The sequence below is a fragment of the Pararge aegeria genome, chromosome 7, assembly GCF_905163445.1.
Source record: "Pararge aegeria chromosome 7, ilParAegt1.1, whole genome shotgun sequence".
Lineage (NCBI taxonomy): Eukaryota > Metazoa > Arthropoda > Insecta > Lepidoptera > Nymphalidae > Pararge > Pararge aegeria.
The window spans coordinates 12617020-12634728 of NC_053186.1; the positions used below are offsets into that span (position 1 = coordinate 12617020).

The 17709-nt window shown below is 36.3% G+C and overlaps 1 protein-coding gene across 1 annotated transcript in view; it reads right to left on the bottom strand.

Annotated features, from left to right (window-relative positions):
* The window catches only part of LOC120625030, a 34982-nt gene that overhangs the window by 2631 nt on the left and 14642 nt on the right, over positions 1-17709 (bottom strand). Inside the window, exons 4-6 of the mRNA XM_039891939.1 lie at positions 3457-3622; positions 2859-2948; positions 2388-2501 (exon numbers count right to left, since the gene is read on the bottom strand). Of these exons, the coding sequence (XP_039747873.1) occupies positions 2388-2501; positions 2859-2948; positions 3457-3622 (370 nt within the window). The remainder of the gene's footprint in view (positions 1-2387; positions 2502-2858; positions 2949-3456; positions 3623-17709) is intronic.

The following is a 17709-nucleotide window of genomic DNA, read 5'->3' on the forward strand; positions in this document are numbered from 1 at the left end:
TAAGCTTTAAAATACCTTATAGTAGTTAGTTTATAATAGCATAAATATATATCACATATATCTATCATAGTATATATAAATTTATGTTGGTATTTGTGTAGTTAATATGTAAATGTAGTATGTATGTTCATGTAAGTTTATATTACATTTTTTTTTTTTTTTTTTTGTTTGTTTTTTTTTGTAACTTTATGCACCATCCATTTTCCACTCTTTTATCGGCTTCGTACGCTCAGGTTGCCTTTAAAAGATCACTTTTAGTGATAAGGCCTTTGCACCCTAGCACTAAGTCCTATTACTGTTTTCCTTGTATTTTCCTTTTTTTGTTGTGTTGCAATAAAGTTTTTCTATTCTATTCTATTCTATTCTACCTTCTCAGAAAATAGCTGACCCTTTTTTTTCCACTATATGAAAGCTTCGTGGGCCACTCTCTTGATTTTGGTTGAAACAGGTTAATCAGACGCGATTCGTGCTTCGATCATTATTCCCGGCGGAGTAAACTCCGAGCCTTAGATCGATGTAATAAGATCCACCTTACGAGCAAAAGGCTTTATTCTCCAAAGAATACACACACTATACTGTTCACTTACTAGATAATTTAAAAATAATAAAATTATTCTATTATTTTGATCGGTGACTCGAATAGTATGGACGTGATTGCAAAATAATATAATGGATCAGTTGTAAAAGAAAGGCATCCCACAGGGGTCAATCTAAGGGCCATTTCTGTTCCTTATTTACATTAATGACCTTTCGTTCAGTTTGTTGGCGATACATCACCAATATTTAAAATTAAACGACGTGAATTTGCTTTTGACGATGTGAACTACTGTCTCGCTCAAATGTAACAGTGGTTTGAAGCTAATCATTTGGTTCTTAACGGAAAAAAATGTCCGCCGCCTATCCCTACTGTTAACGTCCAACTGCTATGCACAGCACATACAGAGCTTTCCCCCGCTTAAAAACCTCTCTTTAAGCGTGGGTCCACCACGCCGCTCCAATATGGTTTGGTTATATAGTGTTTGTGATAAGTGGGATCGACGGCTTAACGTGCTCTCCGAGGACACTACCGAATTTCTACCTCCGGGCTGATACTCACAATTTTAACCAAAAGCTCAATTTTTAACATATCCTGTTTTGACTGGGAATCGAACGCAGGACCTCGTAATCCACAAATGAACAGCTAACTACTAAAGTAACGAAGGAGCAACGTCAGATAGGTATATCTGACGGTTATTATCTTAGTGCAAATATGAGCTCCTACTAACTTTTACTTTATATTGTTTGCGGTTCGCTTTACTACCACGTTCCATGTAATATAAGCACATTATTTTCAGTTACGCCAGGGAAGTGCCTGAAATTTGCAAAAGATTTTTCGCACACTAGTGTTTATTGTTTTTAAGATGAAAAAAATATACTATAAGAAAAAGTTCTACTTCTTTGTCTAATGTAGGATTTTCCACATATACATAGGTCATCAAAACGTTCAAAACGTAATTAAATGTACTATTGCAATTAATGTACCTACCTATGGAATAAAAGTCATTTATTTTAAACAGGCCTACTTTATAAGCACATCATTCACACACAACCATCAAGTAACGAGTTATGTATGTATTTTACAATTTAAATGGAAAAGCGCTCAGAGCATCCACTTATGCCCATATTCGTTAAACTTTGGAATCGCCTTGATAGTATGTATAGTGATTTAGGTGATTCCTAGAGAAAAACGTTTCACGAACTCTTGTGTGACGTTTAACGATGTTAGGCGACGTTTGCAGTTACGACACCGATTCAGCGGATCATAAAGTTTACGGGACTCGTAAACTGTCATGACAGATTAAAAACTATAAAAAATTGAAAAAACAAAAATATGATAATACAAACACAAAATGCACACACCTTGTGGCCTGAATAGAGAAATGTATGCCTACGGTGAAACGTAATTGTATGCCTAGGAATCTTCTTTGATTAGGCGTTACTTACTTTGAAAACGGGCATTAGTATTTTATGTTGCGTTTTAAACTAAAACGCTAGATCCTGGTATCGAATCAAGTTATGTCATGCTCCTTTAAATTAATAATTAAATAAAATTATGAATAGCTAGCTGCTGACCGCTTTCTTTATCCGCGTTTATTACGATTTTTTACTAAAACAAACGAACACACTTTCGCATTAATCTATGTCTAAAATCTCGCCGATATCAAAAAACGCCAAAGTTACCTCTTTCCCGATACGATACGTAGGTAAATGTTCTATCAACGTGAAATTTAAATGTAAAGGTGTCTTTTAAGCCGATTATAATATTACAAAGGTTGAGTCGGTAATTTCTTTTAAGGACAACCTTAGGATTAAATTACAATGTTCGTTAAGCAAGAATAATTACCTACCTCGCCGTTTGTAGTTGGACTTAGTGAGGTCGCCCACGTTCCCACTAATCCTGTCTCTCAGATGTCGAGCGTACGCTTGTAAGCGGACCACGACGCAGGTGCTTGCGTTAACCACTGGAAATATAACAACATTATTGAACCACTCGGTTATCCCTCTTCTTGCCCAGTAACATAACATATCAATGCTCTTGCCACTATACCATGTTATGTGTGGAAAGCACAACAAGTCTTCTTAAAATTTGAAGAACGGGGTAAGTTAGGGGTATGGAACTGCCATACCCCTAACATGTTACCCCGTTAACATCTGAGACTGCATCATCTCTTAATTGCAGGTGATATTGCAGTTTTTTATTCCACTACAAGCTAGCCCTAACTTGTAGTGGAATAAAAAAAAAGAGAAATATTATTCAATAATATTTCTCATTGAAGTATCCCAAATCTATTGAAGATGTAATTTTTTTGTTCACTTACTTAAATAAATATGCGTTGGTACAGCTAAAATAGCATAGGCCAAAGCAGATGTTCTACCCCAAAGTGTATGAGGCACTGGAGCTCCAAACCCTGAAAATAAATTTTGATGAGGATTTTGTGATTCCGCATGGCAGTTAAAACTTTTCACCCATTTTCTCGTCTAATCCTTTAGACATATGACAAGAAAATGATAGATATAATTATCTTGCTGTGTTCATGTCTACTTCTCTACGGCATGTTAATCTTAACTGTGAACGAATCACGATAAGTATGTACTTTTGGCGATAATGACGTCTTTAGGTACCGATAAATGGTATTGTAGCTCGACAGGTACGTATATAGAAAATATCACAAAACTAGATTTAAAGTTACAAAAGTTGTTTGTTTTTTTACTGAAACCATATAATAACGGGCAATTAAGTTATTGCAGTTTACATGGGTACACCTTGTGTTTTTTAATTCTTTATTTTATCAATTTCTTGTCAATATGAAGGTTAAAAACATGTCTTCCTATTAAATAGGAGTTAATAAAACCTTAACCTATACCTAATAAAACTAAGAATTAAAAATACACACTGTTTATAAACTACTCATTTACCTAAAGCAGTCATAACGTAAATAGTAAATAGAAAAGTTCCGGGCAAATTCCAGAACTCTCCAGGCTTGAGTTGCGCTCCGTCGCCAACGGCTTGCATCGTCAGTTTCCTTTCGTCCTCAATACGCCTTTCTATTGCGTACCGCCATTTAGGGGAGAGTGGGGTAATCTGGAACACAAAAATTCCATTACTTTGCAAAATTCCGCTTTATAACTTTGCAATATTCTGAAACAATTTCTTCAAAGTAGTGTGATGCATAGTGTAGATCCACTCTCTTAGTCTCTCTTATTTTGTAATGCATAAAAAAAATTCGGAACCGCCAGGATTTAACCTGCAATCGCGGCCTGTACGCTTTTCCACTAAGCTACGGTTCCTCTAAAGACGATGCTGTAATTAATATATGCCTTCTATATCAGTGTTATAAGACGACGAAAAAAGAAGAGCCTAGAGCTGCAAATGTCTTTCTGCTGATCTCATTAATATGGTACGTCCAACTTAAGGTTCGATCAAGATGCCCAGGTTTTTTACATTTTCACAGTATGGGACTGTGCACTATAAAACTCAATGGGTGGGAGGGAAAACCAGTCAATCTTTGAAATTTGTCTTCGACTGCCAATAACAATAGCTTGATTTTTTTTTGAATTTACGTTAAGGCCATGCGCTTTACTCCAATATGAAATAACGTGCTAGTCTTTTTTAATGCTAGGCTATTGCGATCGGGGAAGACTTTCAAAGGTTGACTGGGTGTAAATTAACATATCTATGTAATTGAGTATTATGTAGGTTTATAATAGCATAAACATCTGTACTTATAATAAAACTGTAGCTGGAATATTTCTGTACATTTAATATATTTTGAAAATTTTGTTTTACTGAACGAATTCAAATAAAACTTGGTATAGTGCTAGTTGATATTCCGGTTCAACATATAGGATACTTTTTATCCCGATAAACAATAAGTTTCCTCCGGGAAATGGGACCACTTACTTTTTTATTTGAAACTGTATACTATCAAGCATGGATGGTCTTATTTTAATAAGGATCTGATAAATATTGTCGGAGATAAAGAACATAACTCTTCACAAATAACTGTTAGTCGCAAGTAGTGTTGCCCAAATTCAGTCTTGGTCTTGCAGTCTTGGTCTTGTTCTTGCGTTTTTGCAAGACCAAGACCAAGAACAAGACCGCGTATTTTTAGCAAGACCAAGACCAAGACTGACCGTGCAAGACTTGAGCAAGAACAAGACATAGCCTGCAAGACTCTTGCGTCTTGCAGCTAGGACTTAGCGCTATTTCACGGAGTAGTTAGGTGTAACAGTTCGGTGTATAGGTAGGTAGGTACGCTTAGGAATTCTATGAGACGCAAAAAACTATATCAAAGAATATGAAAAACTGGACCTATGCGCATTACGACTAATACCATAAACATAGCGAATAAAAAAATATCTATTAAAATCAAACTGAGTGCATGCATAGTTATGTTTTAACCATCGGCACTTTGATAATGCGGCATCAAAGGTTTTGTACTTACTTCTCAAAGAAATTTGCCGCTTTTCGGAAGTACATGGTTATGATACACGCGCCGGCGGCTTCTTTTGAAATCTAAAACAATCGTTGCCGCCGCGCCGAAATCATAACATTTGACACTATTCATGCAAAATAATTTCGAATTTTAAGAGTACCTACAGGTGTTCCAAAGAATAAATAAGTTTCAGATTGGTGATTTTAGATTGGTGGAGGACGCATGAGACAGAGTATCCGATTTTATCGAAAATGGCCCGTGATTTTCTCTCAATACCTGCAACTTCAGTACCTGCTGAGAGGTTATTTTCTAAAGCATCATTAGTAATTAGAAAACATAGAAATAGGTTAAGTGATGAGTCAGCCAGATGGTTACTTTGTATTAATTCTTGGTCAAAAGAATTGATATAAAGTATCATAACCTAATGATAAAGCTGTTGATTTGTGTTGTATTTTATTTTTTATTCAAATAAATGATAAATCGTAAAACTCTTTTATTAAATTTCTTATAAGTTGAGGGTTCAATCTCTTTCTAGACAGATAAGTATTGTTCTTTAAAATACAGTCAAGTTATTGTAATTAATTTGTTTTTTTACATGTTTTAGCAAATGTAAGCTTATAAATCATAAATGTTTATTAAGAAACAGTTACTTCCATGGAAAACGACATATAGGTCAGTTGATTTTTCGAATTTCTTATCAAATCTTCAGTTATTTATTAATCTGCTTGATCTTTACTATGGCTATGTTAATTCAAGCTCACAATGTTCCAATTCTAATACGTTTTTCTAAGATTTAAAGTAAACTTTAATAAATAGTAATAGACTAATAGGTAATTGCAAGACTTGCAAGACTCTTGCTGCAAGACCAAGACCAAGACCAAGACTGGGAGCGCAAGACCAAGACCAAGACCAAGACCAGGTGTATTGGCGCAAGACCAAGACCAAGACTGGCTAAGTCTCGTCTTGTTCTTGCATTTGGGCAACACTAGACTCGCAAGGCATATGGGACAACTATTTTATAGTAGGTATATATAAATTAATATCGGTATTTTTGTAGTTAATATATAAATGTAGTACGTATGTTCATGTAAGTTTATTTTGTTTTTGTAACATCCTTTATGCACCACCCACTTTCCACTTTTTTGTCGGCTTCGCACACACAGGTTGCCTTTAAAAGACCACTTTTAGTGATAAGGCCGCCTTTGCACCCTAGCACTAAGTACTATTAATGTTTTTCTTGCGTTTATCCTATTGTGTTGTGTTGCAATAGAGTTTTTCGATTCTAGTCTATATGCCAATGCTCTTTGATTATTAAGCGTTAATTACTTAGGCGCTGTGCTTTGTTCGTGGTAACCGAAAACGGGCATTAGACTGACTTAGAAATAACTTTAAGTGACTAAACATGTAAACAAAAAGCTATATCCAAATAACATGGGGCAAAAAAGATAGTTACTCATAAAAATAATTCACATTAGCTATATAATTATATCAGTCATTATCAATCATTATATCAGTTAGTTGTAACACAATCTCCGTAAATCTGCAATCCAATATGAACGCAGAACAAGATAAATCTTGCAAGCCTACGTAATGTGATACATTTTAAATACACTTTATACAAATGTAGCCTTTATTTTTCAAGCAATAAGGGTCACTAATGAACGTGTAGTTCTTGGATAAAGTAACGTGAAACTGATTAATTGCGGCAGAAATCCCCTAGCTGAGATTTTATGGGCTAAAGAGTGGCTTCAAAGCTATTTATCTCCCGTATTTTTATTAAATGTGCTACAGGAATTAATTTGCTTTACAATAATATAATTTATAATAATAATTGTATCTCTTCGTATGAGTAGTAGTAGTAGAAGTAGATCTTTTTAGAACTAGAAGAGCGATTGAGCTTTTAAGAAACCATGCCTTTTAGACAACAATATAAAAATACTGCAAATATCTCTTACAAAAAGCTTTTTCTAAGAGATATTCGCAGTATTTCTATATTGTTGTCTTAAAGGCATGGTTGCCAGTGTTATGGACACACGAAGCTTAACACCAACGCGGTTGATGTATACATGACGTCACTTTGTAGGATATGTTCCCAGTGCCGGATTAACCATATAGCAAGAGAAGCAATTTCTACGGGACCCGCGTGAAAGAGGGTCCCGCATTTTTAATACCACTCATCTCTGACTGACTGACAGATACGCACACGTACACGCACACGCACACGCACACGCACACGCACACGCACACGCACACGCACACGCACACGCACACGCACACGCACACGCACACGCACACGCACACGCACAAGAACACGCACAAGCACACGCACACGCACACGGACACGCACACAGACATCGCCTATAGTAATTTACTACACTATTAATTACCCATAAAATTGTAACCTATAGATAGCAAATACGTATTGTATTTAAGAAACGTTTATACGTATTTAAGATACGTATTGAGTATTGAATTGTATTTTTACCACTTTATACTTAAGAACGCATAGCAGATCAGCGGATGGATGCGATGGATTTCAACTTACCATCACGTAGACATCTGCTTGGTCCATCAATTTATACAAAAAACTAAAGAAATATAATCCATGTCGTCCTTCTATAAAATCTATTCATAATAATATTTTTTTTACCAAATAACTATCTCTTATCTTAATTTCAAATGTTCCTCACGCTATTGTCCAGGCTAATTTTCATAAGAGTGGATTCCATTTTTACGGGATTTTCGAAGGCAAGTAGAGAATTAGGTACACAAATAGCGTTATAGGCTACTGTACTATCTATTGTTTGAGTTTATATCGGGGAAAACCCCGATATAAACTCAAACAGATAATGAGAGTTGGAAGATTGCACGAAAATACTTACTAGTTTTTATTTTAGGCACATTCAGGTATAGAAGATATCTTTTAGGATTAGGAAGTAACCATTAAGAAAGTTTTAAATGGTTAAATTTTATGTTTTTAAAATATCATCTATCGCTTAAAAGTTATCGATATATTTTTTTTTATTTTATTCTGCTACAAGTCCTTGACTACAATCTTACCTGGTAATTATGCAGGCTAAGATAGAAGTGTGTTAGGCTGTTAGGGGTATAAATAATAAATAAATAAATATACTGCGACAATACACACATCGCCATCTAGCTCCAAAGTAAGCGTTGTTTGTGTTATGGGTGGGTGGAAATATTTTTATGTGTAATATACATAAATACTTAGAATATACATATAAACACCCAGACACTGCAAAACATTAATGCTAATCACACAAACATCGAACATCGAACCCATGGCCTCAGGCCTCAGAAAGCAGGGTCGCTGCAAATCGCGCCAATCGCCGTATCTCAGTTAGGTATATAAAACTTAATACCCCTCAGTTCTATGCGACTGCGTACTTAAAAGCTAAGTAGCAAGCTAGCACGTCTTTTATGTTAAGATGGTACTGGTAACTAGGCACGACTGTAGCCTACCACCCAAGGGCGGATCCAGCTTAGGCGCCAGGGGGGGGTCACATAGTCGTGGTCAAGTCGAGAACTTATAATTTAATTTTGATGCCAATAGATAGAAGTAAAAAGTAGGTATTTTATTAATGTACCTGAGTACTGTACCTAAAAATTTTTATTCTTTATTTTACACTTGCAAAACTTAACCTAAATAACTTGTACATATACACGTACATAATGCCATCTTCTCTTGAAGACATCCAGAGAAGAATTATCAGTCACTGAATGAGGCAGCCTATTTATATTCCATAACTGTGGTGAATGATTTGCCATAACAGCTAGAGGTATGTCGAGGGGTGTGACGCAAAACTCCGCAAGAGTGAAGGATTCAACAAGCTCATCGGGGTCATGACCCCCATGACCCCCCCTGGATCCGCCTTTGCTCCCACCAGATCAGACCAGAGAAAATTCTGAGATTACAAATTTTAACCAACTACAAGAAATAGTCCAGTGAATTCGACTTCACTTTTGGGGGCCGAATTCGAATCCCAACACTACTACCACTACTATCATTTCCAAGTTATGTGCGTTTTAAGCAATTAAAATTTCACTTGCTTCACCGGTAAAGGAAAATATCGCGCGGAAACCTGCATACCTGAGAGTGCTCTATAAAGTTCTCAAAGTGTGTGAAGTCCACCAATGTACACAAGGCAAGCGTTATGGACTCATACGGCCATAATCACTTTACATTGTCGACGGAGACCCGTGCTTTTTAGGGCCGGTTTAATGATGATGATAATGATGACCACAGCAATCACTGCTCCAGGCAGAACGTTAAAATGAGAGAGTAAGTATAACATAATCCTCATTCTTGAGAAATACAATATCACTCATATCTTTAATAAAATATAATTATCCTTATGTTATAGGAGAAGTAATATGTCTTGGTAACTGTCGGATTTAATATACTGGTGGATGATAAAAGGCAATATTCAGTAAATAGACTAATGAGAATTAATGAGAATTAATGACTCTACGAGACCTTGATGCTTGATATTTATGTGGGTAACGGAAGGGAGACGGGTGACAAATGACGACCTCCATCGCGCAAAATAAATGAATTTTTAATTTGAATTCTGAATTTGAATTTGTAACGGTGAGCGGTGTGAATAGTAAAAGTAGGAGCGCCTACCGAGGCGATTTGGGAATTTATAATTTCAGAATTTTCTCTGGTCTGGTCTGGTGGGATGCTTTGGCCGTCGCTCGTTACCACCGCAAAGATGTGCCACTAAGCGATTTAATCGATGCGATGTCGTGTAAAAACCTATTTGAGGTGTCATGACTGCCATACTCCCTAACATGTTAGCGCGCTACTATCTTAGACTGCATCATCAAGGGCTAACTAGGGGTGAATTCAAAAATTTTAATTTATATTTGGCGTATTTATGTATTATACCTACATAAAAATGTATATAGCTGAGGTGTATAGAGTCGGAATACCATTTTTAAAATAAACCTCTTGTCAGTCCATTTAAGTTCGGACTGAAGCTCCTCCTTATCATAATGTTTATGTCTATAGAAGTATATATGTATTATATTTTTTTATTCCGGTACAAGTTAGAACTTGACAACAATCTCACCTGGTAAGTGATGTTGCAGGTTATGATAGAAGCAGACTAACCTGTAAGGGGTATGGCAGTTATATTAAACCCAATACCACAGTAGTTTCTACGCGACTTAGTTCCGGAACGCTAAAGCACTTGATGGCGATAACTGACGGCCGATTGGCGCAGTTTGCCGCGACCCTGCTTTCTGAGTCCAAGGCCGTGGGTTCGATTCCCACAACTGGAAAATGTTTGTGTGATGAGCAGGAATCTTTTTCAGTATCTGGGTGTTTATATCTATATTCTAAGTATTTATGTATATTATTCATAAAAATATTCATCAGTCATCTTAGTACCCATAACACAAGCAACGCTTAATTTCGGGCTAGATGGCGATGTGTGTATTGTCGTAATATATTATTATTTTTTATAAAAAAAAAAAAACTCACACGTTCACACTTCAAACAAAAATATGTGTATACGGGCCGTCCATTAATTACGTAAAGCGTTTTATAGAGTTTTTAACCACTTAGTATCATTATCATATCAACCGATGGACGTCCACAGGTGGATACGGGTACCTAACAAGAGAAGCGAAGTCAAGGTCACAATAAGTGATTCACAGCCAGTCACTTTTGAATTCGAATCGTACTTACTATTTTGTTATACCAGACTGACATAACAAAGTACAAACGTTGTTAAAGTAGGTTTCCTTTAAAAATACGATCGGTATCCACACTGACTTTTTGAGCTTATTGTACACGAAGCTCGAGCTATTGTTACAGTGAACGCAATCATCAATGGATACAAAACGAACAGCCCGTTGGCATCCAATTCGAATGTAGTGCTCTTGTTTCATCTATTCGTTGCAGAAACGTTACGAATGTCAATGAATTTCGACGTTCGCGTACGCAAAAGCAAAAGCAGTGTTCAGAAGCAATGCAAAATATTACATAGTTCCTTCCAAAGAGGATACAAACCCTTTGATGGTCGTAAAAAAATAACAGCGGCCACTTTATGAAAGTGAGTCATTTAAGTTGTATTAAAATGTATGTAATTAAAGTCTCATGACTGAGTGCAAGCCCTCTCTTTCATAGGATAGGTTAAGATCTTAGTATAAACAGCACAAATACCTATAACTACTATAGATCTTTTCAACTAACGCGTTTGCAATAGCAAAAACAGTGTTCAGAAGCATTGAAAAATTAAAAAAAATATGAAATAGTCCTTTCCAAAGAGAATACAAACATTTGGATAGTTGTGAAAACTACCAAAGAACAGCAACCATTAGGTGAAATTGAAGTGAAGTTTTAATTAAGTTTTATTTAAAATTTATCATCATCATCCTCAGGCTATTAATTAAAGTCTCATGACCAAGCGCAAGCCATCTCTCCAGTATGATCGTTAGCGGCGTATGAGGCGTTATGATCTTAGTGAAAACAACACAAATTCCCGTACTAAAGATTTTTTCAACTAACGGATATTTCATTAGGTTTTTTTCCAGTTTTCTTATTACTCTATTTCATTGTTATTAAATTTCTCGTTAGTGTAATTTTCCACGCTCGTTAGTGTAAATTTTAGCTGTTTTTGTTATAGCTAAACTATCGACGGTACCCTGAAATGTTTTTGCATTTTATTTGACACCAAACTTCGTTATGCTGTGGTTACGAGGCTATTGAAACTCAAACTGTAGTCACGTACCAAGTCATAAAATATGCATAACGCGGTTCGAAAAATTCACCGAGGAAATGAATTGAATCTTTGCAGATATTTTAGATCAGAAGCTACTTTTATTTCTAAAAAACACATTAAAAACCAACAAATAATAATATCGTCGTGAAAAAAATACTCCTGACAACAAAATATGAAATAAGACTCTCCTACAATAGGCTATTAGCTAAAGTTTTTGTGTCGCACTTCATCACTAGAGCAGAGCTCATCCGAGGAAGAACCTACTACCGCGATGCTTATTTCAACCTCTGAGTTCTGAAGGACGTGTTTGGCGGTTTAAATACAGGCACATGAGGACACCTCGCCTCAGGTTGATGGACAGATTGTAGGACGTGTACCTTGCATGCCCTGTGAAGTGTTGCTCTGTTTTAGGCGATTGCGAGATCTCTCAGTCCAGCAGTACCGTAATAAGCTAAATGATTATGTCGTCTAGTCATCATCATATCAACCGATAGACGTCCACAGCTGGACATAGGTCTTCTTTCCCAAATTCCAGGGTCCAGCGGCTACTTACGACGCGCTTAATGTAGTCGGTCCACCTCGTTGGGGGTTGATCAACCCTGCGCTTACCAGTGCGGGGCTGCAATTCCACACCTTGGGACCTCAACGTCCATCATTTTGCCGAGCTATTTGCCCCGCTCATTGCTACTTCAGCTTCGCGACTCCTTAAGCTACGTTTGTAACTCTGGTTCTTCAACGGATTTCCTCATTTCTGATTTGATAACGTAGAGATACTCCGAGCATAGCTTTCTCCACCGCCCGCTGAGTCACTCGGAGCCTTCTTATGAGGCCTATTAGCGACCATGTTTCGGAATCATAGGTCATCACTGGCAACACGCACTGTTCAAAGACTTTGGTCTTCAGGCACTGAGGGATTTTGGACGAAAGGATGTTACGAAGTTTCGCGTACGCTGCTTATAAATGGACCTTCGTGCATGCATATTCGTCGGCTATTTCGAGTCTCAAAGATTTCTGGTGCCGTGAAGTAATGATATTTATTTTCTTATTGAGTGATCCGCGAAACCCTTTGAAAATCAACGTTGCAGTATTCCTTGGCAAGTACCTTCTGCCATGCTTCTGCAGCACAGAGCTGAGGACCCATTAACCACAAGGACGTAACGTAGATTTTATTTGTTTATGTGTTTGTTTTATTTATTTTTATAATTGTTTCTATGTTTATTATTATTGCTGTGGTTACTAAAGTCTTATATTATTATTAGATATAACTTATATTTTTTTCGGACCTGTACAGTTACTGTCCGCATTTACAAAAATATGATCCGCCATATTCAGTAAACATATACGTGTCACGTTATTCAGTCCCTGATACATTAAACGTGACATGGGTTGAAAACGTTGGAACAAAGCGCTTCTTACAATGAGCCAGCTATGTGGAAAACGATACTTTGTGTCGTGAATGATATTCAGTTGTAGGTATAAACTAGGCTTTGTGTTAGGGCATCTCCCTGAACCATCATTATCATTTTTTTTATACCATGACAATACATACATCGCCATATTGCCCCAAATTTAGCGTAGCTTGTGTTATGGGTACTAAGATTACTGATAAATATTTTTTATGAATAATATATCTACATAAATACGCGTATTGTATAGCCACCACCCAGACACTAAAATACATCACCACCCAGACATTAATAAACATTTTCCAGTTGTTAGAATCGAACCCACCGCCTTGAACTCAGAAAGCAGGGTCGCTGCCCACTGCGCCAGTCGGCTACCAAATCATTAAGTCAACCAATGGACGCCTCGTGCTGGACATATCACATAGGTATTTTGTAGTAATACCCTAGCGAGTGAGCCTTTGCCCCAAGTACCGTGGTCTTGCGCCACTTGGGTTCAGCGGCTCCCTGCGACTCGTTTTATTTTTATTTTTTATATTATTTATTTATTAAGGATACAAATACGGTATAATAACAATATACCATACACAGTAATAAACTAACACATTCACATCTATGTATATAAATAACAACATTCACAAAAAAATAAAAAGAAATAATTACATTGCAGAGATCACTTTTAGTGATAAGGTTTTTGCTTTTAATTTTTTTTAAGTATATTTGTAATTTCTCCTTTACTACGCAATAAAGATGTTTAAATACATAAAATACATTAAACACAGCAAAAAAACACTTTGACGATGATGCTCGTTTTATGTCCTCTGGCCACCTCGTCGAGGGTCTAGCAACGCTGCGTTTACTACTGCTACCTCTGATATAGATTCCCCTCTTTCCAGAACATTTTTTCACGTAGAGATACTTCGAGCATAGCTAATAATCATCATTCTTTTCATTATTTCCCCATTGGTGGGCACAGGCCTCTTGTCAGTGAGACAGCTGATTTAGAGTTCAGTTCCACCACGCTGCTCTCTTGAGCAGCGTTGGCGGTTTGGCGGGCTTTTAATATTATTATCACACTAGCTGCGCCTGCGGTGCTACCCTCGGTGAATATTGCTGTACATGTACTTTTTTATTTGCAATTACGAGTACGGAGTTTTTTATCGCGGGAAACACCGTGGGTAACAGTTATTATAAATTTAATTTCTAGGAAGTTTTCTATGGAAAACTGTAGTGAAGTATAGGTATAAATGCGAAAGTTTGAACGGAAACCAATTGGTTTCCAATTATAAATAAGTATGATCTCTCTCCATTCCAAATTCCTCGAAATGGGGAGAGATCATACTCTGGATTAACAACACATAAGCTACTTTTTCTCCCGGAAGATATGTATAGCTACCGCGGGATTTACGAAAAACCAGCCAGCGAATAATATGAATGCGAAATTAGTCGGAACGCGGACATAGTCACGGGTATTAAACCAGTATCATAAATGACTAGATATTGATCTCGCAAGCAATATTCCAATCTCCTGCAGGCATTCTTGTCTCCTGAATGTGAATTCCATTAAAATTACCGAGGCACTAGAGGTCTGACGTGCAATCCAGACAAGTTCAGCAATTGGCCGCAGGAATCAAAGGAATCCTAGTTTTGCTGTTCGCATCAAGGGAATTTTAACCTTGTGAGTAGGATGATAGATCACATAATTAAGTACTCAATGTCGATGTTTGCTTATGCAGTCCTGGCTGCGTACAGATGCCATCTAACGGGGATTTATTTCACTTTGGAATAAAGAATTTCTCAGTATCCGGTTTAATTGAAAAATAGTGTTTTCCTCTAATTTTGTGGTGATTTACATTTATTAGATACTACCGTCGTTGGTCTGTTTGAATTGTTTGTACAACTACGGATTACGAGGTAATTGGTATCGTTTTGGGTGATCAAATAATTATTATTTGGGTCAACAATAATAATTTATTGTTTTTTCTCTTTTAAACATTTTCAGCATCAGTCGAAAAATTATAAACAATTTTTTTAGTAATACTTGATGGACCGCGCCGTGACCTACCAATTTAGATTATTAACAGAGCAACACAACAGCAGGGTTGCGCTTTCTTTTGTTTTATTTTACACTTTTTTCTTTTAATTGAATTGTTTACCGCATTGACAATCCCCATTGAACATCTATCATGCCCAAAGTGCCCCATGTACGCCACGGCATGTTTGTTGTTAATATTCAATTCAAATTTAAATTTATTCAGCACTAAACAAATAAATCCATTTATACAATGTAACGTATGAACACCCAGATTGGGCGCATCCATTTTTTTTTTAAACAAATAATTTTATGAACTTAAAAACATAAGTAAGACATCGTATAGTTCTGTTATGTGAGGTTGTTGTATTATATGAATTAAAATAATAAGAAAAGAAAAATCATTAATGACTAACGAAATGGTATTTTATGTTTTATTTTTACACAATATTCTTTTTATTAATTACGAGTATGTTAATTCTACTATAGACACATGTTTTTCATATTTACCGTGCGCAGCTTTCCGTGAAAGCAAACCAATTTTTTTATTGTCACGAAATTATATAACAAGCATGCATATTATATTATTAGAAATATATTTCTAGCTATCCCTAACATGAGCCGAAATACAAACTTTTCAAATGCTGGTAAGAAGCAGGATTTTCACGATATTTAAAATGCGACTTTCAATCGAAGTCCCATTTGTGTCGCATTTCTAACAGATAGAAAGAAGAAGACTATTCATCTCATAGTATATTTTTCAATTGGCTTATAAGCTAGAAGCAAGAAGTGTTTAGTATTAGTAGCTTATAGATAATAAATTTCACGCTTGTCATGCTTGGTAAACTTGATAAAGCTTAAGATGATAGATCCTAGATCTGTAACAATATTCCTGACTCATTACCGGCCCACTAAAGGCCACGGGTCTCCTCCCACAATAAAAAGGGTTTAGGCCGTAGCTAGCCCATTACGTAATTTAGGCTTAGATTTTAGGCACACGCCTTTGAGAAAATTACGGAGAACTCTCAGGCATGAAGGTTTCTTCACCGTTCTTTTCTTCAGCGTTGACGCAAGTGATATTTTAATTGCTTAAAACGCACACGACTTAAAAAAGTTAGACGTACGTGCCGGGATTCAAATTCGGCCCCACGAATGTTAAACCTAACCACTGAAGATATCACCGCTTTACTAATAACAATATAACTATCTATCTTTCTATCGATGTCTATATCTATCTATCTACTATAATAAAACAGTTCGTTTCAATTCAAATTTCCATTCTTTAAAAATGTTTTGCATTGCATAGCCCAAGACTAAAGGCTATGTAACATTTTAAAATTTCACCCCCGAGGGTGATATTATGTATGAATGTCTGGCAAGTTATATCTATGAAAATTGTTTTTGAAATGGTAAAATACTGACAGGATTAACATAAATCGCATCCTCAAGGGGGCTTATCGGGGATGAAAGTTTATTTTTCATTTGATAGCCTTGAGACTTCCTTCTTCTTCCGGAAGACTAAGACTTCCGGAAAGAATATAGATTCAATTAGGTTTTTTTTAAAAAAAAATGAGTTTTCCTAAGTAATAAATTCTTAAATATTATTTAATTTGCTTCTAGGGCTCAATTGTTGCTATACAACGTACAGTACGTTTCTTAAGTCGAAACAAAGATTTTTAAAAAATAATTGTACATAATAGTGTATGTCTCTAGGTCTCTCTGTAACGCGATATCGAGGAGTTTAGTTTTAACAATCTTAGTCAACTAAGCAATAAACGCTCGTACACTAGCGAAAACTTTCTTGCGGGCTGACTTTAAGCGCTTTTATTATGGAAAAAAAATGCATAAATATCTTTATATATATATTTCTTGTGTGCGTGTGTATGTCACTGAACTCCTCCTAAACGGCTGGGCCGATTTTAATGAATTTTTTGGTATGCGTTCGCGTGGCGCCCTGGATGGTTTAGATTCACAAATCAGCCCGACAGATGGCGCTGGGGTCCGCTAGTATAGGTATATAATTTCTGATGTGCTCGTATTTAGGCAAGTAATTAATTAGACAATATCGTAACAAATATTTTCATACTAATGGAAGTTCGGAAATAATACAAAATAGACACGGGGTCAATTACAAGCATTACTTCCCGTGACCGTTGCTGGGCAAATTACTTAACGCTTTTGACATTGCAAATACGAGTATATGTATACTTGAAGTGTCTAGTCTAAGCAACACGCCACACCTACTAGAGCCGGAGTAGATTCACAAGTCATCTGACACTGAAACTTATATCCCACGTTCCACGCACCCGACCGTGCAAGGACGGGACTTGTTAATGTGCCCTCCAAGGACGTACTATTATTAAACTAAAACGTACTTTATTGATACGAAATATCTTGACACAGTAACACGAAGTAGTCAAAGTTTGAATGTAGATAAAAATATAACAAAATTTAAAAAGAAAGTAGACTGTAACAATATTCATATTAGAAGATAAAAAAAACTTGTATTGCAGTTTATTAGGCTGCATAAAATTAGTAATTCATTT